General features: G+C 45.1%; 1 protein-coding gene across 3 annotated transcripts in view; it reads left to right on the top strand.

Moving 5' to 3' along the window:
* ADGRD1 (adhesion G protein-coupled receptor D1) overlaps positions 1–24,560 on the top strand; it is a 283,150-nt gene that overhangs the window by 234,026 nt on the left and 24,564 nt on the right. For all 3 annotated transcript variants that reach the window (XM_083476427.1, XM_083476426.1, XM_083476428.1), the window contains one exon: positions 7,358–7,449. In XM_083476427.1, coding sequence (XP_083332553.1) covers positions 7,358–7,449 — 92 coding nt within the window. The remainder of the gene's footprint in view (positions 1–7,357; positions 7,450–24,560) is intronic.

The following is a 24,560-nucleotide window of genomic DNA, read 5'->3' as shown; positions in this document are numbered from 1 at the left end:
CTCGCTCAAACACCGGTATATACACAAGAGTGCTGTTTGTGCTCACATCTACACAATTAGAGCGTAATTCTTTCTTGGTATTATGGTTACAGTATTTGGAGAAGTGTGTGTGTGTGTGTGTGTGTGTGTGTGTGTGTGTGTGTATATATATATATATATATATATATATATTTGCTTTCGTAGATTTTCACGGGTACAGGAATGCAGGTTTTGGTGTCTTCGGGTGTCTTCCCGTGTAAGAGTTGGGGTGTCTAGGCGACGTTTCGACGAGGTCTCACTCGTCATCTTCAGGCTGGTGCTTTCGGCTTCTTGTAGAAGAAGCCGAAAGCACCAGCCTGAAGATGACGAGTGAGACCTCGTCGAAACGTCGCCTAGACACCCCAACTCTTACACGGGAAGACACCCGAAGACACCAAAACCTGCATATATATATATATATGTGTGTGTGTGTGTGTGTGTGTGTGTGTGTGTGTGTGTGTGTAATGAGTGCTTCATCAGCCACCAATTTTCTCCAATTCAAACTGTTGACAAGGTATTTACATAAGATACTGAGATATGGAGGGAGGGAAAAGACCGTTGGTGGGATGTGATGCTGGGTCTTTTTCAGTTTTATTCCATAACGTAAGAGGAATGGATTCTTTGTTCCAGACAGCAAAAACATTAATAAAAACTATTCATATCTAATCCGTTTACACAAGCAAGGTATGAACACCATTATTTACTTTATCTGCCTTAAAGGCTAGTCTGTTTGACTCCTTTTCTTGCAAAACATTTTTTATATGTAGGTCTGAGTCACAAACGTTTGCCTGTTGTTGGGAGAATTTGGACGTAGCGCCAGACCAGGGGAAGCCAATGTTGTGCCCTCCAAACGTTGTTGGACACCATTACATATCAGCCCCAGCCAGCATATTTTGGCCAATAGCCTAGGATGATGCCAGTTCCATTCCAGCAACATTTGGAGGGCCACAGGCTCCCCATCTTTCCCCTCCCAGTCATGTATAAAATGGGGTGATGGAAAGGGAGCGTGGGTGAAGGGAGCTGAATCCTAAACAGTTTAGGACCACAGCAAAGGGAAGGACCTTCCCCTCTTCTTCTGTATGAACTCCCCCTTTTTGGATTGCTTCTCAGGGGCACCCCATCTTTGGAGGTTTATATGGAAGAAGGTGTGCTCCTTTCTGTTGACATGTCCCTAAATTGTTTAGGGTTTAGCTCCCCTCTGCCATGTAACCCTTCTGCCTCTCCACTTTATACATCATTGCAGAAAAGGTGGGCTTAAATCAAGGGACGAGGAACTTGCGTTACTCCAGAGGTTGTTGGATTACAACTCACAATTATCCATAGGCAATGGCCAATGGATGCTGGCTTGGTCATCCACCCTTCCCTTCTCCTCTTCTGTGGCAGCTGTGAGTTCAGAAGCTTTTGCTTTCAGTTTTGTTTAACCACAGCTTGTTGTGCTGCCTGAACCAAGCAACTGTGGGTGGCGTTAAGAATCACTTGTTTGAAATAAGTTGATTTTCTGATACAAAGCATCATTGGCTTTGAAATTGACTTTGAGGTTTGGATGACATGCTGAAACTGGAATTAATGAAAAGAGAGAAGCAAACATTTCTGAGCTCCTCTGAGCTACGTTGGAGAGGAGGAGGAGAAGAAAGCGCGCATGAACCCATGAGTCATTGTCACACTGAACCATGGTTTTCTGCCCCTTTCACAACAATCAGGAAGTGTTCAATGACTACTGAACATATTCAGTCAACACTGAGCTGATTTATATGTCCATACACACCCCTTATAGGTGCCTCCTCACCAAAGATGTCCGCAAGCCTTGGAGTTCTACTGACTCTTCAGATGCCTTTCTCTTGTGCATGGGCGCTCTGGTTTTGGCTACGATACCAACAACACAAACAAACACACACCAACCATAGAAAACAGAGGCAAATGTTTTTGCATTGTCCATCCAGAAAACTGTAGAACTACATTTATATATTTGTTTGCGCTTATATGTTTGTTTACATGTTTATATCACAATAACAGGTGAAGTGTGGGTGACAGGCATGTGTCCTTAGGTGGGAAGCCATTACAGTGGTGCCCCGCAAGACGAATGCCTCGCAAGACGGAAAACTCGCTAGATGAAAGAGTTTTCCATTTTGGAGGTGCTTCGCAAAACGAATCTCCTATGGGCTTGCTTCGCAAGACAAAAATGTCTTGCGAGTTCCTGCGGGTTTTTTTTCCTCTCCCCCCCTTTTTCTAAGCCGCTAAGCCGCTTATCAGCTGATCTGATAAGCTGATAAGCGGCTAAAAGCCGCTAATAGCGCTAACAGAACTAATCCTCTAATTCGTCAATGGGCTTGCTTCGCAAGACAAAAAAACCACTAGACGAAGAGAATCACAGAACGGATTCTTTTTGTCTTGCAAGGCACCACTGTATTAGTGAAGGCTGGTCAATTTGGGTGAACAGGGCACAGCTTCACTGGCCTCATTCTGCCCTCAGCTAGCTCCCACCTGCCTACCTTCTTAACTGCAACCAGTCTAGGGTGCAGGGCAGCTTCTTCCTCCTCCTTGGTCTTGTTGTTGTATTTGGAGGAGAGGATGGGGACAAAGCTAAAATTAGTTGGCTCTGCCTGTCGTTGGCTGTGGCTGGACCTACTGTTGCCTTGAGCCTCAGCAGTCCCAATGGAATGGTCCCTACTGCGCACAACCCATGCTTATGGGTGCATTTCTGTCATTTAAACTAGATGCATTTGTTACATTAGACATAGAATAAAATCTAGGAAATGCATTGCAAGGCCCATGATTTCCTGAAAGTTTTGAGCATCAGCTGGAATAGCTCCCATTATAATATAACTATATTCGTGGAACACATCCCATAGACGGTATATATTTCAAATGAGGCATAATTGGCAGCCCCGAACAATTTAAAAGTGCTGGCTAAATAATGAAAGGGAATCCACTTTTCTAGCTAATTATTTAGATGGAGAGCAAGCGCCAGGATTCCAGTTAAATAATAGTAACTGTCTATTATCCAACTTTCTTTGGATGGCTGCATAATGAAGATGTTTGTTTGCAAATTGTTATTCAGCAGAAAAGCTGTCATATCCCCCCCTTCTACAAGCAAGTTAACAGGATCTCCTGCCAAACGAGAGCTGGAATTCTAAATCTGGATGCTTAATAACCAAAGCTTTTTTATTCATGATTCACATGTTGCTGAGCAGTCAGGCTGGGGCTCTGTAGGATTACTCCAGAGTATCTGTGTAATGGATTTCAGTCTGCAGTGGTAACTTCAGAAGCTTGTGCTTATTAGGACTGATAAGACTGAAGGTAGGGAGGTCAACAGCAGGGGGAGCCAGAGCCACAGATAGGCAGAGCTACAGCCAATGATAGATGCAGCCAACTAATTCTTATTTTAGCGCCATTCTCCTTCCTCCTATGCTTATATAAAGGCAATGCTAAGATTAAGGGGGAGATGGTGGCTGACAGAAAGTGCCACTCCCTAGATGGGTTGTAAGTTAGGAGGCAGGCAGCTGGTGTCTGGCTGTGGGAAACCTAGGCTGGTGGGGCAGTGCCCCACTCACTTTAACAGACCTACTTCCTTTTTTTAAAAAATAAATAAAATCACCTTTATGATACATCAATTAATGTCAATTTCCAAATAACTTATAACTTATGCTATTTAACTTCGACAATAGTTATAATACAAACAATACACATCATCACAATAGTTTTTAAGGTATTCTTTAAACATTATCCAATCTTTATTAACTTTCTGTACAGTGGTACCTCGGGTTAAGAACTTAATTTGTTCTGGAGGTCTGTTCTTAACCTGAAACTGTTCTTAACCTGAGGTACCACTTTAGCTAATGGGGCCTCCCACTGCCGCCACACGATTTCTGTTCCTATCCCAAAGCAAAGTTCTTAACCCGAGGTACTATTTCTGGTTAGCAGAGTCTGTAACCTGAAGCGTCTGTAACCCGAGGTACCACTGTACTGAGTTTCCTCTTTGTCTCCCTGTCATCCTTGTGAGTTGTAAATATTCTATCATTTTGGCTTGCCAGTTAGCTTTTGTGGAGATTTTATCACTTTTCCAATTTTTTGCTACCAAAATCCTAGCTCCTGTGGTTGGGATAAAGAGAGGTCTAAAATTTCTCTGGACATAATTCCTAGTAGGACGGCCTCAGGTTTTTTTGTGTGTGAATGAGAGTTTGAATATCTTTTTAAGTTCATTATATATGCTATCCCAAAATTCTCTTATTCTCTTACATTCCCACCACATGTGCATGAAAGTACCTACCCCGTTTTTACTCCTCCAACAAACCTCTGAACTGTTCTTATACATCTTGCCCAATTTGGCTGGGGTTAGATACCATCTCTTAACAGACCAACTTCCACTGAGTGGCAGAGAATGTGAAACTGAGTTCATCCTAAGGATGGGACAGAATTGAGCTTGGGGAGGGGATACTTTGGTTATTGCACCTTAATTGTTCACTTTGGTTTAATACCCCACTCATAGGAGCCAACTTCTAGGGACCGAGGGGTTTATGCCCCCCCAATAAAATAATTGAGGGGGCAGCCCCCCCCCCCGAGTTGATGGACATTGCCATTCAAATGGTTTGTGTGCACCTCGTCATGTGATTGATTATGCAGGACAGGGCTTACCTGCGCCCCCAGTATTTTATTCAAGATAGCACCCCTGATCCCACTCCTATGGGTCTTAGTAGACCACAACCTTAACATGAGTCAACAACTTGCAGTAGCAAAGAAAAAGAAAAAAAGAAAAGAAAAGCTAATGCTATCCTAGGCTGCATAAACAGAAGTATAATGTCCCAATCAAGGGAAGTTGTAAAGGTAAAGGTAATGGGGCTTCTGTAAACAGTGTGCAAAAGAGATTAAAAGCATCTCCACACTGTACGTTGCATGTGCATGCCTATTCCTAGCAGGGCACAGGTGTGCACAGCCAAACTGAGAAGGACTGAATGCTCCACTCACCAGCTGGTAGGAGAGTGTAGTTTTCTTTTTAATGGCCTCTCAGGACAAATTCAGCCCCCTGGCGAACCATGACTGGCTTGTGGGCCATAGATTCTTCACCCTTGCCCTATGGTGCAAAGTGACACAATGTTGAACCACATGGACCTTTTTAGTCCACGATTGAGCCTGGCCTGGTGATTCTTCTTCCATCCTTTATCCTGGTGTGTTCAAACACTCCGCAGATGTTGTGTAACTTTGGCTGAAACAGAGCCAATGTTTCCTTCTCTTCTTCTTTGTTTTTACTGACTAGCTCTTGAGAAGCTTGGGGCCTTTCTTTTCTTTTCTGACAGCCTGTGTGCCTTTTGATCAGCCTCCTTCAAGTGGCAAAGTTTTATTTTCCTCACCTGTGACTCCAGAGATCTTGGCAGCTGCTCATTTTGTTCCTTCGCTCATTGTCAAGTCTTTTCAAGATGACTTGGATTTCTGTCGAGAGTTTTCTTTTCATTGCTCAACTGCTTCTGCTGGGCCTTAACTTCAAACCCAGTGTGGCTTCTCTGAAGACTTACATTTCCTCCTCCCTCTCTGCTCATTTTAAAATGATCTCATATGCTTTCAGCACCGAAAGGGGTCTTCCCAGGTTCACAGCTTGGAGTATGTGAGACTTTTGTTCACTGACAAAATTGCCAGAAAAAATATTATCTGTAACCAAGCAGCCTAAGTATTGAATACACTCAGAAATTTAAGAGACGCATGAGAGTCTCCAGGCTCCCCTTTACCTCCAGGCCAATGCGATGCTCGCCAGAGATTGTTGAACTAAAAGTCCCATCAGCCTCAGCTAGCATGATCAATAAAGGTAAAGGGACCCCTGACCATTAAGTCCAGTCACGGACGACTCTGGGGTTGCGGCGCTCATCTCGCTTTACTGGCTGAGGGAGCCAGCGTTTATCCGCAGACAGCTTCCGGGTCATGTGGCCAGCATGATTAAGCCACTTCTGGCAAACCAGAGCAGCACACTGAAACACCGTTTACCTTCCCACCAGAGTGGTACCTATTTATCTACTTGCACTTTGATGTGCTTTCAAACTGCTAGGTTGGCAGGAGCTGGGACTGAGCAACGGGAGCTCACCCCACATTGCGAGGATTCGAACCACTGACCTTCTGATCGGCAAGCCCTAGGCTCTGTGGTTTAGACCACAGCACCACCCATGTCCCAATGGTCAATAGTCATGGATAATGGGAGCTGTAGTCCAAGAATATGTGGAGAGTTCCAGGTTGGGGAAGGATGATATAGTAGATGATGTGAAGGATTTCTGAGTTAGCAAGCGTTGGGCCAGGGCCTCAGAACTAGGGATGGAGAAGAAATTCAACTGAGTTCACATTTAAAGGCATATCTTATCCAATGTGTACTTTCTGGATCAACACACAAACCAAAACATAGCCATCAAAATTTTGCACTTTTCTTAATTTTGGAAAGGAGCTTTCCAGTCAAGTAACACATGTGCTAGATTATCCTGTGAACCTCCCTGAGACCTGTGGGTATAGGGTGGTATAATAAATAATAATAATAATAATAATAATAATAATAAGAAGAAGAAGAAGAAGAAGAAGAAGAAGAAGAAGAAGAAGAAGGCATATTAAATGCATATATTTGTAAAAATAGCTGTCAGCATGTAATATCAAAATGTAATTAAAGTGCAATAAAACATCAAAACAGAAATACTGAAATGTTGCCTGTGAACTGTTTACAATGCTTCAGATAGTGACTGAAGAGTCACTGACAATGGAGGCAATATGGGCAAGATGAAGAAAATGCCTTCTAACAAGGCAGTTTCATGTGTTCCTTTCATGAGATTGTTAGAGGTCATCGATTCGATACTTACAAGCTCAAGGAGTGGTTCCTGCCCCCACTTTCTTTAAGTAGCAAACTCTTCCCATGAAATATTGCTTGGCAAAAATAGTCCAATTCTTGGAACTCACATGGTCGTTTTGTTATCAGTGCTGTATCAGGAACAGAGCAGGTTTTGAGTTTTAAGCAAATATTTCCAATGTTTTATTGAAACATTGCAGATGGGACGGTGTGGCGGAGGCACTTAACTGACCTCCCAGCATGCAAGTTACTGCTCCTTAGTGCAAGGAAGGACAGCACAGTTCAAATGAACTAGCAGCTGGCCCTGATTGCTCCGCTGATGCTTTCACACCACACCAGCCTCCCTGCTGCCTCACCCCTCCCAGTAAGCTGCAACGACTCACCTGTTGGGAGGTCAATTAAGTAATTAAGTGCCTCTACCCCACCATGCCATCCATGACTGATGTTTTGAAAGGGATGTTTCCCACACTCCTCACAAATAATCTTGCCTATTTCTGTCTCCCTGAATCAAATCTTTATTTTCTCCTCTAGGTTAACATCGGCATTCTCATTGCAGTCACCAGAGTCATCTCAAGAATAAGTGCAGAAAACTATAAGGTGCACGGGGATGCTAATGCATTCAAGTAAGCCTCTTTTATTTATAGTGACTTATAACTCTTAAGTGGGTCTGAGCTTGGAGTGTGGTACCTAAGATCTAAAAGGGCCAGGAGTAAGGTTCTAGACTTCATGGATGCACCAAACAGAAAATCCAAAGAATAGTCTCTTTAGATAAAATTCTGTGGCAATTCTTCACTCAAAAGGGTGATGCACACATTGCATGAAGATTTTCAAAAGTGTTGTTAAGTATGCATCTAATTTCATATGAATGCTCTGTGCAGCTGTACACTATTGGGGTACCCTGCCAAAGATGAAACAGTCAATTTCTGAGCATTGCAGAGCTCTTTTTTGTTCAAGGTACATCCAGCAACGAAGTCCAGCAGTACAAATTTCATGTAGCATCAGCAACTGAGTGAAAGAAAGTCAACACTATCCTGATAAAAGATGTGCTGCTGGAGCATATGCTTTAAATCATACTTCCAGAAGAGCAATTTGTTGATTTAGATTACTTGCTCCTTTTTCAAGCAAGCAAGCAACTTTTCTGAGATTGGCGGAAAGATCTGGGCTAATGAAAGCTTGCTTAGTTATTGTATGCCTTTTCCAGAATCGAAGGGGAAACCAGTAAATATGTCTCTGTTAAGATCTATGTTCTAATTATTCTGTAATGAGTTTGAGGTATTGGAAAGGAAAATGATGGCTGATGCTTTATTTTGAAAAGCTGCAAACTGCATAGTCCTTTGAGAAATGAATGGTGATCAATGGCAACTCATATTCCCCTCCACCCCACTTGAGCTGTGACAAAACTGGAGGTTTCAATTTGTTATGGGAGACGTAGGTGTTTTCCTATGTGGATTGTCTTTTGTTGATTTGTGCTCAGGCTGCAATTTAGATTAGGGCAGGACTGGAACTGGTTAGACCTGGTTCTAGAACTGACTGTGAGGTCAGACTGAGGTTGATGAGACTGTCCTCCCTTCACCCTAATGGACTAGCCTCCCCTGAAAGACTTACCTAAAATTTATGAAAATTTCCGATTTTGGGGGTGGGAGGCGGGGAGCAACTCTCTAACAATGAGGAGTAGCAGAAAAAACTGGGGAGAAACTCTTTGCTAGTAAGGACTCTTCCTGATAGCTGCTGCTTGTTGGCTAGCTTTTCTACCAAGCCCTCAACCACAGTGATCATATCACATCATCACATATTTCTGTTCCAGGGACTTGGGGATGGGGAGTGATGGTTCATTGGTTGGCAGAATTTGTCTGGCAGTGAGTTGCAGCCCCACTATCCTCAAAACGAAATATCTCCAGAAATACGTTCCACCACCACACACGTGACCACAAAGTTTGGGGAGGAGGCATATCAGCTTGGTGCTACGCATTCCCATAATTGGAGTATGCACACACAGACACAGAGGGGCTTCCTTCTGAGTAAACATTACAAATAACACTGTAAGTTACAAAGTTCTGTTTTCTATCAACCCATGGTCACCAAGGGATATGTGGAAACAATTCCTTCCTTCTCTTTCATATGGCCATAAAGACGAGCGACCCTGGAAGAAATTATGGGATGCTGCAAAGAGGTTTCTTGTATAGGTGCCCTCCATTTTTCTTAGAAACAAAGAACCTGTCAGACCTCCATCCAGATGGTTCAGTTCACTTGCCATTAGCCATGGCAGAAACTTGCAAGATTTATCAGGACTATTTATAGAGGAGTACTAGGTTGATTGAACCTGCATGGCAGACTTTTTTGTGAGATGCAGAAAGAGGAGATCAGCACCTTGTGTCTCCTTGCTGAAAATATGTAGCACTACAGAGTGAGGAATAGGTGTTTATCTTCCATAGAACCAGAGTTTTGAAGACAATAAAGGGACACAGAGCTCATCTAGTCCAATTTCTTAAAATGATATAGGAGTTGACATAAGGGCGCCATTCCTTCTCTGGGTCTTCTGTTAGTGAAATGCAAGGACATTTCTTAAGAATGTAAGAATAAACAGCTGGTTGAGGCCAAAGGCCCACCTAGTCTAGCATCCTATTCTCACAGTGGTGAACCAGATGCTATGGGAAGCCTGCAAACAGGACCTGAGTGCAACAGCACTCTACCTACTTGTGATTCCCAAAAACGGGCATTCAGAAGCAAATTGCTTCCAACAGTAGACGCAGTAACTATGGATCCTGACTAGTAGCTATGGATAGTCTTACACTTCATTGATTTGTCTAATCTTCTGTTAAAGCCACCCAAGTTGGTGGCCATACCTGAAGAGACAACAACAACAACAACTTTTTTAATACACCACCAATCTGGCTGGGTTTTCCCAGCCACTCTGGGCAGCTCCCAACATCATATTAAAAACACAATAAAACATCAAATATTAAAAACTTCCCTAAACAGGGCTGCCTTCAGATGTCTTCTAAATGTCAGATAGTTGTTTATTTCCTTGACATCTGATGGGAGGGCATTCCACAGGGAGGGCGCCACTACCGAGAAGGCCCTCTGCCTGGTTCCCTGTAATTCTCACAGTGAGGGAACTGCCAGAAGGCCCTCAGAGCTGGACCTCAGTGTCTGGGCTGAACGATGGGGGTGGAGACACTCCTTCAGGTATACTGGGCCGAGGCCATTTGTGGCTTTAAAGGTCAGCACCAACACTTTGAATTGTGCTCAGAAACGTGTGGTAGATAAATAAATACTATATCAGTACAGTAAAAACGGAATAGTATTTATTTATCTGTTCAGTTTTGACTCAACTGAACAGTCCGGTCCTTCAAACTTGCTATGGAATGAGAATATTTCTACATGATTACTGTTGGCAAATAGCCCCCCATTCCCCCCCCCAAACAAGCACAAGCAGGCAGTGTCCCGGGGCTCTGGAAAACATACATGATGAAGTTAAGCATTTTTGTTCACTTTCTGCCAATAAATAAATATCAGAACCATGTCAGGGTTAAAGTAACCTACAGTTTTTGTACAATAAGGAACACAGCTCATGACTCCAGCTGGCAAGAACAAATATTGGTGGGCGTCCGTTGATTTGCCCAGATGCCTTGAGGGACCCCAGGAGTGAGGTTTGTTGGCAGCAGAAGTGTGTATTTGCTGGAGGGGTCTTGTTTCTCTTGGCAGCTGGCAATAACAAATAGATGCAATTGTTACCAGTAATTGTTACAGATTTTTCCATACGGTGCTGGCAGGCCGAGCTCAGCGTGTTCATTTGATTAGCAGTGCAGGACAACATAAGCCTGGCCTTATATAGATGTTTACGAAAATGGACGTTTTCATCAGCTGTGACCAATTTAGCAAACTTTAATATCCCCACAGACCCAAATTTCAGATTTCTGGCTTCCAAATTCAGGAAGATCTCCCTCTCCTATCTATCTATCTATCTATCTATCTATCTATCTATCTATCTATCTATCTATCATCTATCTATCTATCTATCTATCTATCTATCTATCTATCTATCATCTATCCATCAACTATCTATCTATCATCTATCTATCTATCATCTATCTATCTATCTATCTATCTATCTATCTATCTATCTATCTATCTATATCATCTATCTATCTATCTATCTATCTATCATCTATATCTATCTATCTATCTATCTATCTATCTATCTATCTATCATCTATCTATCTATCTATCTATCTATCTATCTATCTATCTATCTATCTTCTATCTCTATCTATCTATCTATCTATCTATCTATCTATCTATCTATCTATCATCTCTATGACAGCTGGCAGCAGAAAGATAAGTTGCCTTTCCCGCTGTGACAGCACTGCTATAGAATGCCCTCTGTTTCTCATTTCCACCCAGTCTTAAGTGCAGTTCTCCATATTTCCACATCAGTTGTGGATTTTGAAAGAAGAGTCCCCATGAAAATTCATCACCTTTTCAATGCAAATGTATCCCAAGGTGCACATTTTTGCACATCAATTTCCCTAATAAAACACATTTTTATATATTAGTTTCACCAATATTTACATTTTTATGCATACTTTAATATATGCATCTTTTTATACATAACTAGGCTGGAAATCTGCACTGCAAAATTTGGAGAAGTGGAAATTCTGAAAGATGTTTGTGTTTTGCTTCAGAAAGTGCAGTTCAGAAAGGCAAACTGAGTTGGATTTTTCCTTTATTCATGCATATCATGCAGCAGCAGTGATGATGATCTGGATCTTGCTAGTCAGGAACAGTTTGCAAATTTTGTGTGGGTGAGCCGGGTCTTGGCCCAGGCTCAGCGCACCCAACTTTGCATCCCATTTGTCCTTGCAGGCAGAGTCTCATTAACTGGCTCTCGATAAACTGCCAAGCCCAGATCTTATTGGATGTTTTCTCATCGCCTTGTTCGAAATGGTCCAATGGGCTGGAAAAATCGGTATCATTTATATAGCAAGCACAAGGCTCCTGAAATGAGAGCTGTTGTGCCCAGCCATGGAGAAAGCAATTAGAACATTTCTTGAGCTTCTCTCTCTCTCTCTCTCTCTCTCTCTCTCTCTCTCTCTCTCTCTCACATTCTCTATTCTCATTTTTTTAATGTTGCCCATTGGTTTGACGACTCTGATTGTTTTACTTAGTAAAGTGTTGATTCACACAACACTCCTCAAGGGAAAGAATCATGTTTGTTTTGTTGAGTTATAAGAATGCTTCAGCCAATAGGCTTCTGAAAATGAACACAAGGGTAGGAGAGGATTCATCTATCCTCATCTGAGAGGTGAGCTGTGCATGGTAGACTCCTCAAATCTCAAGTGAAGAATTCCATTTTTGAAAGCCCTCCAAGCATGGAAGCTTCCTCTGTGTCTCAGGCGGGGACTTCAAGTCTGGAGGTCAAATGTAGTTCTTGAGGCCTCCTCTTAAGCCATGTCCTCTTCCCAGGTTGTATCTGGACACCAAGCTGGAGGCAGCACAAACAGAAGATGGGGATCCATGTCTGGGACAGGACTCAGAGTTGACTGTGGAATACAGGGAAACCATTGTGCTTGGGGTGGTTGGACAAGGACTCCCAGAGGAGTCCCCAAGACCACTAGGGCTTGTAGGGCCAGAGAGCCTGGACACCTTTCACTGAGCCTGAACAACCAGATACCTCCCACAGCACATCATCAGCCTGGCAGTACCAGGAGTGAACCAGGAAGAAGTCTGTGGAATGATGGAGGAGTGCCTATCTTCAGACCAGATGTTGTTGTTGTTTAGTCGTTTAGTCATGTCCGACTCTTTGTGACCCCATGGACCAGAGCACGCCAGGCACTCCTATCTTTCACTGCCTCCCGCAGTTTGGTCAAACTCATGTTTGTAGCTTCGAGAACACTGTCCAACCATCTCGTTTCTTGGCAGGGATATTGGAGTGGCTTGCCGGTTCCTGCTCCAGGTGGATCACGTTTGGTCAAAACTCTCCACTATGACCTGTCCATCTTGGGTGGCCCTGCACGGCATAGCTCATAACTTTTCTGAGTTATTCAAGCCCCTTCGACACAGCAAGGCAGTGATCCATGAAGGAGTCAGACCAGATAGTGGCCCTTTAAGACTATGAAATTCTCTCAAGTGGGTGGAGCCTGGAAGGGGTATCCTGCTCCCAACCTTTTTCACAGCCAGTTGCTCACTTGGAGCTGTCCACGGTCCAGCAGCCATTGACCAGTCTTGCCTACAGCCTCATTGCTTTCCCTGTGGGACGAGAACATGACAACACACTTGTTGAAAGCTTTTGCTTGAATGTGCCCTCCAACTGTAATGGTGCCACATGCTTGTCTAGATGAAGGGTGCAGGAATGTGTGCACAGGTGTGTGGAAAGATATGACTTTTACATGACTGCCATGCACACTGTGGCCCCAGCCATCACTTGCAAGTGATATAAGAACAACCCATCAAGGGAATGCTGAGTCTAGCTTCAGCTTGGTCATTTCCCTAAACCTTTGAGTTCCTCAGTGCTAATTCTCCATAAGCAATAGCAAAAGTAAAGAACCTCACTGTCACCCCATTTCACTTGCCAGAGCATGTGAATCACTCTGGTGCTCCAGCCAATGTTGCCATCCCTTGTACTCATAGAATCATAGAATCATAGAGTTGGAAGAGACCACAAGGGCCATCGAGTCCAACCCCCTGCCAAGCAGGAAACACCATCAGAGCACTCCTGACATATGGTTGTCAAGCCTCTGCTTAAAGACCTCCAAAGGAGGAGACTCCACCACACTCCTTGGCAGCAAATTCCACTGTCGAACAGCTCTTACTGTCAGGAAGTTCTTCCTAATGTTTAGGTGGAATCTTCTTTCTTGTAGTTTGCATCCATTGCTCCGTGTCCGCTTCTCTGGAGCAGCAGAAAACAACCTTTCTCCCTCCTCTATGTGACATCCTTTTATATATTTGAACATGGCTATCATATCACCCCTTAACCTCCTCTTCTCCAGGCTAAACATGCCCAGCTCCCTTAGCCGTTCCTCATAAGGCATCGTTTCCAGGCCTTTGACCATTTTGGTTGCCCTCCTCTGGACACGTTCCAGTTTGTCAGTTTGTCTCTTTTTAAAAAATCTATTTTATTTATGATTTTCAATTTTATACATTTCAATAATTTTACAGTCATTTTATCATTTCAAAACTTAACTCCCTTCCCCCCCTTTCTGCGAATCCTACATGTACACACAATGTACCTTAGGGAACAGATGCCTTGGGCACGCCATTATCATGCTTTCACCCTGCAGGTAATCTTCTCTAAGCATCCGACTGACTGATATTGGAAACTTTATTCTAGACTTTGGTCTCGTTCAGCAAAGCAAGTGGTACTTTCTCATCTGCATAAATTGACTCCACTTGCCTGAACATGATTTCTACTGTTTTGAGAGAAGGATAAAAATGTCTCTTCTCACAGTTTGCCATAAAATCATAGACCTGTAGAGCTGGAAGGAAGCCCAAGAGCCATCTCATCCAACCCCCCCCCCCCCCATAAAGCAGAAATCACAGCTAAAGAATGCCCAGCAGATGGCCACCAAAACCTGCTTTAAAACCTCACACGAGTCACAAAGCGCTTATATACAATAAATAGTAACACAGTAAAAGGTAAAGGTACCCCTGACCATTAGGTCCAGTTGTGGATGACTCTGGGGTTGCGTGCTCATATCGCTCTATAGGCTGAGGGAGCCGGCGTTTGTCCGCAGACAGCTTCCGGGTCATGTGGCCAGCATGACTAAGCCGCTTCTGGTGAACCAGAGCAGCACACGGAAATGCCATTTACCTTTCCGCCGGAGCGGTACCTATTTATCTACTTGCACTGCGTGCTTTCGAACTGCTAGGTTGGCAGGAGCTGGAACTGAGCAACGGGAGCTCACCCCATCGTGGGGATTCAAACCGCCAACCTTCCAACTGGCAAGCCCAAGAGGCTCAGTGGTTTAGACCACAGCACCACCCGCATCCCTTAGTAACACAGTCCCTTAGTAACACAGTAGAACATCACAATTGCAACATAAATTATATAAAATAATTAACAAATCATCAGTACAGCTTGCCAACATTCATCTTAAATCATGGTGCCCAGAACTGGACAGTTTTCCAGGTTTGGTCTGACCGAGGCAGAATAAAGCAGTGCGATGACTTCCCATGATCTGGACACTAAACTTCTCTTGAGGCAGCCTAGAATAGCATTAACTTTTTTGCTGCTGCATCACACTGTTGATTGAGGTTCAGCTCTTACAATCAAAATTTTCTTCCTGGTGTTTACTCAGAATGTCGATTTTTGTCATTTTAATCTGTTCGTTTGGATTTTTTTAATATAATTTTTTAAATTAGTTTTCCAATATACTCCCCAATAATAGCCAAATTATAACAATAACCATTAATTCCCAAATTATACAATTATCAGAGTGCCAATCAACTTCCAATTAATACATTATAGTTAAAGTGGCTCCCCGCATGATGGTTTGGGTGCATTTTCCGATCTTATATAACTGCGTTCCATAATCAGTTACATTTCAATTATAATAATCATCCCTTAGTCATCAGCTACATAATTAATGGTATCCATTCAGGATGTTACAATATATAAATTTATAAAGCTTCAAGTGAGGAACTCAAACTATTATCTTTATTCTGCCCTGCGTGTGGAAACTGTCATATCCTCCTGCCCATATATGGTGTTGTCCTTTTCACTACCCAGCAAATGTTTTCTCCCATTGTGGTTTGGGACGTGCAAGCTTGCCATAACTTTTGTGTGGCTGCCCTTCAGATATTTTAAGATGTCTTACCATAGCACCTATACTGCCTTCTCGTCTCCAAGCTAAAAATTCCCAACTCCCTCAATTGTTCCTCATAAGGCTTTGGTTTCCAGACCAATATGGTGCTAAATGGCATAGCTGTCTCACATGATACATGGCGATGGCGGTGGCGGTGGCAGGGGCAAACGTATTCTGATCTCTCTCCCTCATCAACAAAGTCTCATTTCCATTTTGCAGAAAGGAGCATTTATCCAGTAGGCAGAGTAGCTTGCCAAGCTGGGTCAGGTTTGGAGTTTGTATTCCTGACAAATCCCTGAGGATGTGGAAGGAGCTGTGGAATTAGCAGAGAGGAAGATGTTCCCCGAGCCTGGCATACAAAGTGAGGAACGGTATACATACCATCTTGGATTGGAGAACACAGAGGAAAGACATTAAGCAAAGCATATTAAGCGCTGGCCATTAGCAAACCAGAACGCTAGTCACTGCTGATAGTGTTTTAGAGCTAATTAAATCCTTGGCTCATTGGACATGACAAAATACAAACACCGTTTGGGTCACACTTTATTAGACTCAGGAGAAAAAAATGCTCAGAGCAATATATATAGAGGTGTGTGTGTGTGTAAATGTGACGAGTGGGTGCAAAATAGATGGAGAGTGAGTGTGCCTGTTGTGAAAACCTTGGAGGCGGATGGAATGGTGAGTCCTGAAAAGGCTGCTACCACCATTTAAAGGGGGGGGGGTGCTTGCCACAGTCCAACTCCCCTCCAAAGAAGACTCCAAGTGTCTTTGCCCTGGGGCAGACTTAGAAATGTTAGAATTCCTGCTCCATGATTTCAATCATGGGATTTTTGTCTTTCACATGACGGTATATGTTTTGACTCCACAGAGTGGGAAGTGACGGAGACAGGATGTTTGTGTTACTGTGTTCCGTGTAGTGGGACTATTGTCCTTTTTTCCTTTTCTCTTTGCTGTCTGATGCTGGAGAGAAAGGGAGCCATGTTGCGGTGCTCCGTGTGTGTTTCTATGTAAATAAAGTAGATTAGCCAAAATGCTGAGTTGCTGAGGTCTGTCATGAAAAGCTGCGAAGACTCTGCAGATCCCTAAGTGTGCCGGTGTCGGTTGGCACCCGTCGCTGTGATGTTCAGGCTGAAGAAAGCTTATGAAGCTCCCAAATGAAATACCAGGAGGGAGCGAACATGCCAGTCGGACATGTGTCTCTACCAGGGTCCTACTCGAGTGTAGGCTGAACTCCTGACAAGAAATGCTCTATATGTGGAGATGAGCCCAGTCAGGCCTGGATTGGTGCCAGACTATTTCAGTGAGTTCCTCCTCAAACTCACTAACATTCTCATTTGCGGCATCTGCCCCCCTCTCCCTCTCTTTACAATATGGGCTGCTGCTAGCTGCCTGTTTCAGGGGGTGAGTAGGATTTAGGGGGCAACCCCAGGTTGGCTCTTGGGACTCTGCACACCCCTGCCATTTTCCTTACTGTAGGAAGTTTTGTTGGTTTAAACTACCTTTTAGTCTGGCCAAGTGAAATTTAAGATGTGGTCAGGAAAACCTGAGGCATTATTGGGTCTGTTATGTACTGAGGTTCTCACCCTGGGCCAGCAGGGGAAAACTGTAGATAGTTATGCAAATAAGGGATTGAAAGTGACGTTCAGTGATTGGATAGTTTTAGAAAATTGTTACAGTTACATTGTACTGGAGCTCTATATAAGCAAGCTGACTGAACCCTTCAGTTCAGTTCTGTCCTGGCCTGTGAATAAACAAGAGCTGTTTGAAGAATCGCTGTGTCGTCTGATATGTTCACCCACAACTTAACAGAGTCAAGGGCACCCTTAGGTTACCCAGTACTAGGTTGGCTTTGGGGAAATTGTGGGGTGCTTGGCATGTGCAACAGGGTGAATGTTGAACTGGTGGGGCCATGTGGAACTTCTCCTGTTCACTGACTTAAGGTTCTCGGGCAAAGAGGGAGAGTTCCTTCCAATCCTTTTGCCACGAGGCTACAGGAGGACCTATAGATGTGTCCAGGGGTGGTGAGGGACTTAGAATAATAGAATCTTAGCATTGGACCCCAAGGGTCATCTAGCATTGCCACTGTGATCCATGTGACGGTCACCTCCAGACTTGATTATTGTAACTCACTCTACGTGGGGTTGCCCCAGAAACTCCAGTGGGTGCAGAATGCCACGGCGAGACTCCTTACGGGGTCCTCGCCGCGGGATCACATTCACCCGGTGGTATACCAGCTGCACTGACTCCCGATGGAGTACAGGATCAGGTTTAAGGTGCTGGTTTTAACCTTTAAAGCCCTATACGGCCTAGGAGCCTCGTGCCTACGGGACAGCCTCTCCTGGTATGTCCCACAGAGGACCTTACGGTCTTCAAATAAAAACGTCTTGGAGATCCCGGGCCACAGGGAGGTTAGGCTGGCCTCAACCAGAGCCAGGGCTTTTTCAAATGTGGCCCCGATCTGGTGGAACGCTCTGTCACAAGAGACCAGGGCCCTCCAGGACTTGACATCTTTCCGCAGAGCCTGCAAGACAGAGCTGTTCCACCAGGCCTTTGGCCAAGGCACAGTCTGACCCCCTCTGTCCTTCTGTAATCCTCACAGAACTCTAGCCCAATGGTTGCCATTAATTTGATTTTGAAGTGATTTTAGAATGAATTGATTTTAGAATGCTGTGTTACTTTTATTGTTGTTAGCTGCTCTGAGCCCGGCTCTGGCTGGGAAGGGCGGGATATAAATTATTATTATTATTATTATTATTATTATTATTATTATTATTATTATCCAGTCCAACCCCCTGCAACGCAGGAATCTGAGCTAAAGTATCCATGACAGATGGCCGCCCAACCTCTGCTTGAAAACCTCCAAGGAAGGAGAGTCCACCATTTTCCAAGGGAGCCTGTTCCACTGGGAACAGCTCTTACTCTCAGAGTAACAGCTCTTGCTTCCCTGCCCGGACTGTATTTATTTGGTTAATTCAGTTGATTTATTATTTGCTGATCCTTTATTTACGTTTGAATAAATGCAACTTTTCCCTCCATGAATCATTTCTGTGGGTGTGCTGGAAAAGGGTGGCATGATTGGAATTCTGAACTGAAGCACCCAGTGCTGTAACATTTTGTTGCAAACATGATTTGTATAAGGTGACTTTAAATGGAAGCACTTGGGCAAAACTCAGAAGCATTTAACTTTTTTTAATCCTTTCTGTTCAGCACATCTTGCTCCCGGGTGTGGGAGTAATAATGTAATACAATTACGGGATTTCTGACGGTTGCTTTTGTTTGTGTGTTTTGCTTTTGTTTTTTTGTTTGCCTGTTCCCCCTTGAACTTAACATTTTAAATTTGCACAATGAGAGAAAGAAAAATTCATAAATTCATTTAGTCAGACACGCACTGCCTAAAGAGCTTGGGCACAGAACCTTTTGTTATTCCTAAATTCAGTGGCAATAGCAAGTTTGTGAAGATTAAACAATATGATTTTTTTTTAAAAGGCTGCCCCTAGTTGAACAGCACTTTCGTTTGCAAGAAAATATTTGTGCAGCTTTATAGAAAAATCTCTTATTGTGATAATGCACCAAGTAACCTTAATCATAATGCTTGACTTTCAGTTGGGGGGGGGTGTTTAAATTTTAGTGGCACGTATTCATTAAGGGTGGCGCTGTGGGTAAAAGCCTCAGCGCCTAGGGCTTGCCGATCAAAAGGTCGGCGGTTCGAATCCCCGCGGCGGGGTGCGCTCCTGTTGCTCGGTCCCAGCGCCTGCCAACCTAGCAGTTCGAAAGCACCCCCGGGTGCAAGTAGATAAATAGGGACCGCTTGCCAGCGGGAAGGTAAACAGCGTTCCGTGTGCTGCGCTGGCTCGCCAGATGCAGCTTTGTCATGCTGGCCACGTGACCCGGAAGTGTCTCCGGACAGCGCTGGCCCCTGGCCTCTTAAGTGAGATGGGCGCACAACCCCAGAGTCTGTCAAGACTGGCCCGTACGGGCAGGGGTACCGTTACCGTTACCGTTACCGTTATTCATTAATTTGGAATGCAGGTGGGTGATAAATGAGTTTGAAGAGCTCGTTCAATACCCCCCCCAAAAAAAAATCACACACACTGCAAACCCAAGCAGACATTTTTTTTAAAAAAATAATGTACGGTATATGTCAGCATTATTCATTATTCGTGGCATGGAAAATAGAGGAAACTGTAGTACTTTTAAAGAGAAGGATTTGCTGCCATCAACTTGCCATACAGGCAAAAGTTGTGAGTTGTTAAAATTTGATGAGTTCAAAGTGATCTCTTGAACAACCACAGAGTAAGCTTGGTCTAAGCATGGACAGGTCTTCCCCCACAAGCCCATGTCAGTTTCATTTTGTGTTTTGTCATAAAACCACGCCATCCTGTTTCTGCATCCATTTGTAAACTGGAAAAAAGCACAACAAACTACCATTTGTGTAGGCCATGGGTAGGCAAACTAAGGCCCAGGGGCCGGATCCAGCCCGATCGCCTTCTAAATTCGGCCCATGGACGGTCCAGGAATCAGCTTGTTTTTACATGAGTAGAATATGTCCTTCTATTTAAAATGCATCTCTGTGTTATTTGTGGGTCCTGCCTGGTGTTTTTACATGAGTAGAATGTGTGCTTTTATTTAAAATGCATCTCTGAGTTATCTGTGAGGCATAGGAATTTATTCTTTTTTCTTCCCCTCCAAAAAATATAGTCCATCCCCCCACAAGGTCTGAGGGACAGTGGACCAGCCCCTTGCTGAAAAAGTTTGCTGACCCCTGGCTGTATGCATATTTATATGCATTTCACCCTAAAACAGGGTTGGTGAACCTGCTGGGGAACCCCCAAGGGAAGAATGCTCAGAGCCATGGGATTGGTGGTGGGACGATGATGAGTGGTCAGAGGGAGAAGAGAAGACTGGGAGGAGGAGGTGCCGGAAGCTGGAGAGGCAACAGGGCTTAGTGAGCAGGAAGAGTCTGTGGCAGGGAGCAGTCCAGAATCAGAGGCAGAAGAGGAGGCTGGAGAGGAGGGGGACCAAGAGGCAGAGATGAGTCAGGCTAATGAGGAAATCAACCCTGAGTGCTCACTGGAAGGACGGATCCTGAAGCTGAGGCTCCAGTACTTTGGCCACCTCATGAGAAGAGAAGACTCCCTGGAAAAGACCCTGGTGTTGGGAAAGATTGAGGGCACAAGGAGAAGGGGACGACAGAGGACGAGATGGTGGGACAGTGTTCTTGAAACTACTAACATGAGTTTGCCCAAACTACGGGAGGCAGTGGAAGACAGGAGTGCCTGGTGTGCTCTGGTCCATGGGGTCACGAAGAGTCGGACAAGACTAAACAACTAAACAACAACAAGTGAGGAAGCTAGTCTGTCTCCCTGTTCTGCTGCAACCAGCTCCCATCCCCCTGGTCTCCCAGAACCCAAAGAGGTATGAAGAGGGAGGAACAAAGACAGGTAAGATGAGGAGCCTCAGATTGCTTGGGAAGGAACTGGAGGAGGAGAAGACTTAGGGAGCTATGGAAGGTGAGGACCTTCAGTCCCTACAATTGCCTCATAGGAGCAAGTTCTACTGGGAAGAGCCGCTGTGCTCTCTAGGCCTGGTCTCCTGAGCTGTCTTGTTTCTCTGAATAAAGAGTTAACCTCATTGAAGCCATGTGATTTATTGGTGTCCTGCTCCCGGCACCCACTCCTGACAATCAGTTCATAAAAACTCATAACTGGCAAAAGATGCTCTAGCCGCTGCCGCCACCTGGGCTATGCACCTGCTCCTTCATCAGGATTGCAACCCCATCAAGAACAGACAGATTACCTAGCTTCTGGAGCTTCTGGACCCATGAGAGCTGAACCTTGGAGGGATTAAGCAAGAGAACTCTGTCTCAGCAGAAGCTGGTCCATTGCGACCGAGGAAGCAGTGCCCTATCCACCTCAGCCTGCCCTCAGTCAGCCCTCACCTGGCATGCCTTCTTACTTATCTCAAGTCCAGGGGTGACCCTGGTTGTCAGCTTCCTCCTCCTTAATGTCATTGTTGACCTTGTACAACTCAACAGGGAGGAGGATGGGGAGGAATCTAGAATCAGTTGACTCTGCCTGTTATTTTTCAGAACTGCTTTTGCAGCCAAATAAATCAGTTTTGTCATTGTGTAAGCATGCATGCAGTGCAAATTTCTTTTTGTAAACCAGGTTGGTAGACTCCTATAGCGGATTTGAATTGTCAAACTGCCTCTAAAAAGGGTTTCTTAAAAGCGTAGATTTCTAGCGGGTTGTTTTCTCTGCAAAACAGCAGCCCTTATCAGCAACATTATGCAATTTGAAAATCTCTGGCTGAAACCAATCTAACAATGACAGTAAAGGCAGTGACATGAAGACGTAATGGAGAATCAGCTCAATGTCTTTTATTGGTTCAGCATCAATATTCAGTAAGACTACAAATTGCATGGAGTTCTTGGTTAGGCAAAAACAATGAGCAAACACAGTATCGGCCGAATAATCTGCAGATTGTTTCTTCTAGGGGAAATTTTCAGTGGAAAAGCAACATAAGGAAGAATAACTTTACCCTTCACTTCCCCACTGCAACTTCCCTTTTCCAGACACAAGTTTGTAAGGCTAAACATGCACTTGCTTTCTGCAAGGAGCAGTGCAGCTTGGGAGCAGACAAGTTGCCATGGAAAAGCTTAAGGCAGGTGAAGGGCTAACTCCTGCCCTGCAGCCTGAATATGTGAACAAAGACATAGGAATCAAAGGACTCACAGTATCTGAGACACAATAAGAGATTTTAAAAATGATCATTCTGCAGAACCTGATTAATAATAGCAAAAGGAAAATGAGAAGGTTGCAACTGAAATAGTCATATGGAACAGTCATCGCTGAGAAAATCAGTTTTCATTTCTGCCACACAGCCCAAGTCTGTAGCAGTATCTTTATTATATAGTTAAAAACCAGCATACTCTAGTTAATGCAACAAATCCAACAAGTACCAGTATGGTTAAAATGAAGTATAATAAAATGGTAGATATACAAAATTAAAACTTAGTGATTTTTTTTAAAAGATAGAAAGTATACGCTGACACAGCAGGTAGAAGTAACAGACTAATTTTGTAGGCTGTTGCACAAAATTTTGTAACTAATGCTGTAGTCTTCTCAAAGAAGACTGGGCAATTGCAAACTTGAACATCTGGGCATTCTTCTAAGCAGTGAGGCAATAGTCTTTGTACAAGCCTCTTGATAATAGGGGCAATGTAAGAGAACATGGTCTATGGTCTCTACCATTGCAAGAACAGAGCCTTTTGACAAAGGTTTGTTTCTGTAGCGTCCATCTAAACCCGCTGATGGGAGGGCAGCACACCTTGCAAGTACAGTGGTGCCTCGCAAGACGAAATTAATTCGTTCCGCAAGTCTCTTCGTCTTGCGGTTTTTTCGTCTTGCGATGCACGGTTTCCCATAGGAATGCATTGAAAATCAATTAATGCGTTCCTAGGGAAACCACCTTCAGACCAGGTCCGGGGACAGTCTGTCCCCGGACCTCTTCTGAAGGCTGGGGGGGGGGGCAAGGGCTTTTCTTCCCACCCCCAGCATTTAAAAAAACCCTGGGACAGCGGAGGACTTCTCCGCTGTTCGGGCGATCTTAAAATGCTGGCGGACGGCATTTTAAAATCTCCCCGGGACAGCGGAGGACTTCTACGAATACTTCTACGAAGCCCGGCGGCTGGGGCAGGTGTTCCCACCCCCCCACCCCGCTTCAGAGCAGCGTTCCGAAGCGGGGTGGCTGGGGCAGGTGTTCCCGCCCCCCGCCCGGCTTCGCAGCAGCGCTACGAAGCCCGGCGGCTGGGGCAGGTGTTCCCGCCCCCCCCGCCCGGCTTCACAGCAGCGCTAGGAAGCCCGGCGGCTGGGGCAGGTGTTCCTGCCCCCCCCCCCGCTTCGGAGCAGCGTTCCAAAGCGGGGTGGCTGGGGCAGGTGTTCCCGCCCCCGCCCGACTTCGCAGCAGCGCTACGAAGCCCGGCGGCTGGGGCAGGTGTTCCTGCCCCCCCACCCCGCTTCGGAGCAGCGTTCCGAAGCGGGGTGGCTGGGGCAGGTGTTCCCAACCCCCCACCCGGCTTCGCAGCAGCGCTACGAAGCCCGGCGGCTGGGGCAGGTGTTCCCGCCCCCCCCCGCTTCGGAACAGCGTTTTAAAATGCTGGGGGTCGGGAGCGAAGCGTTCGCTGCCGACCCCCAGCATTTTAAAATCTCCCCGGGACACGGGGAGATTTTAAAATGCTGGGGGTTCGCTGCCGACCCCCAGCATTTTAAAATCTCCCCGGGACAGGGGGAGATTTTAAAATGCTGGGGGTCGGCAGCGAACGCTTCGCTCCTGACCCCCAGCATTTTAAAATCTCCCCGAGACAGGGGGAGATTTTAAAATGCTGAGGGTTGGCAGCGAACGCTTCGCTCCCGACCCCCAGCATTTTAAAATCTCCCCGGGACAGCAGAGACTTCTGAGATTTTAAAATGCTGGGGGTCGGCAGCGAACGCTTCGCTCCCGCCCGCCAGCATTTTAAGATCACCCGGGGCAGGCGGGGGGAAGGCAGGCGGGGGGGGGAGCAAAGACTTTTGCCCCCCGCCGGCCTTCAGAAGAGGTCCTCTTCTGAAGGCCGGCTGTGGGCGAAAGTCTTTGCTCCCGACCGCCAGCATTTCCCTATGGGCTTTCGTCTTGCGATTCAAGCCCATAGGGAAATTCGTCTTGCGAAGCGCCTCCAAAACAGAAAACCCTTTCGTCTTGCGGGTTTTCCGTCTTGCGAGGCATTTGTCTTGTGGGGTACCACTGTATAAAAGCCTTCCTATGACTATTTAAGGGGACGGGGGTGGCACTGTGGGTAAAACCTCAGCGCCTAGGACTTGCCGATCGCATGGTCGGCGGTTCGAATCCCCGTGGCGGGGTGCGCTCCCGTTGTTCGGTCCCAGCACCTGCCA

Source organism: Podarcis liolepis (genome assembly GCF_965112155.1).
Source record: "Podarcis liolepis genome assembly, chromosome: 15".
Classification (NCBI taxonomy): Eukaryota; Metazoa; Chordata; class Lepidosauria; order Squamata; family Lacertidae; genus Podarcis; species Podarcis liolepis.
The sequence above is the reverse complement of the archived record's forward strand: the minus strand, read 5'-3'. Positions and strand labels throughout refer to the sequence as shown.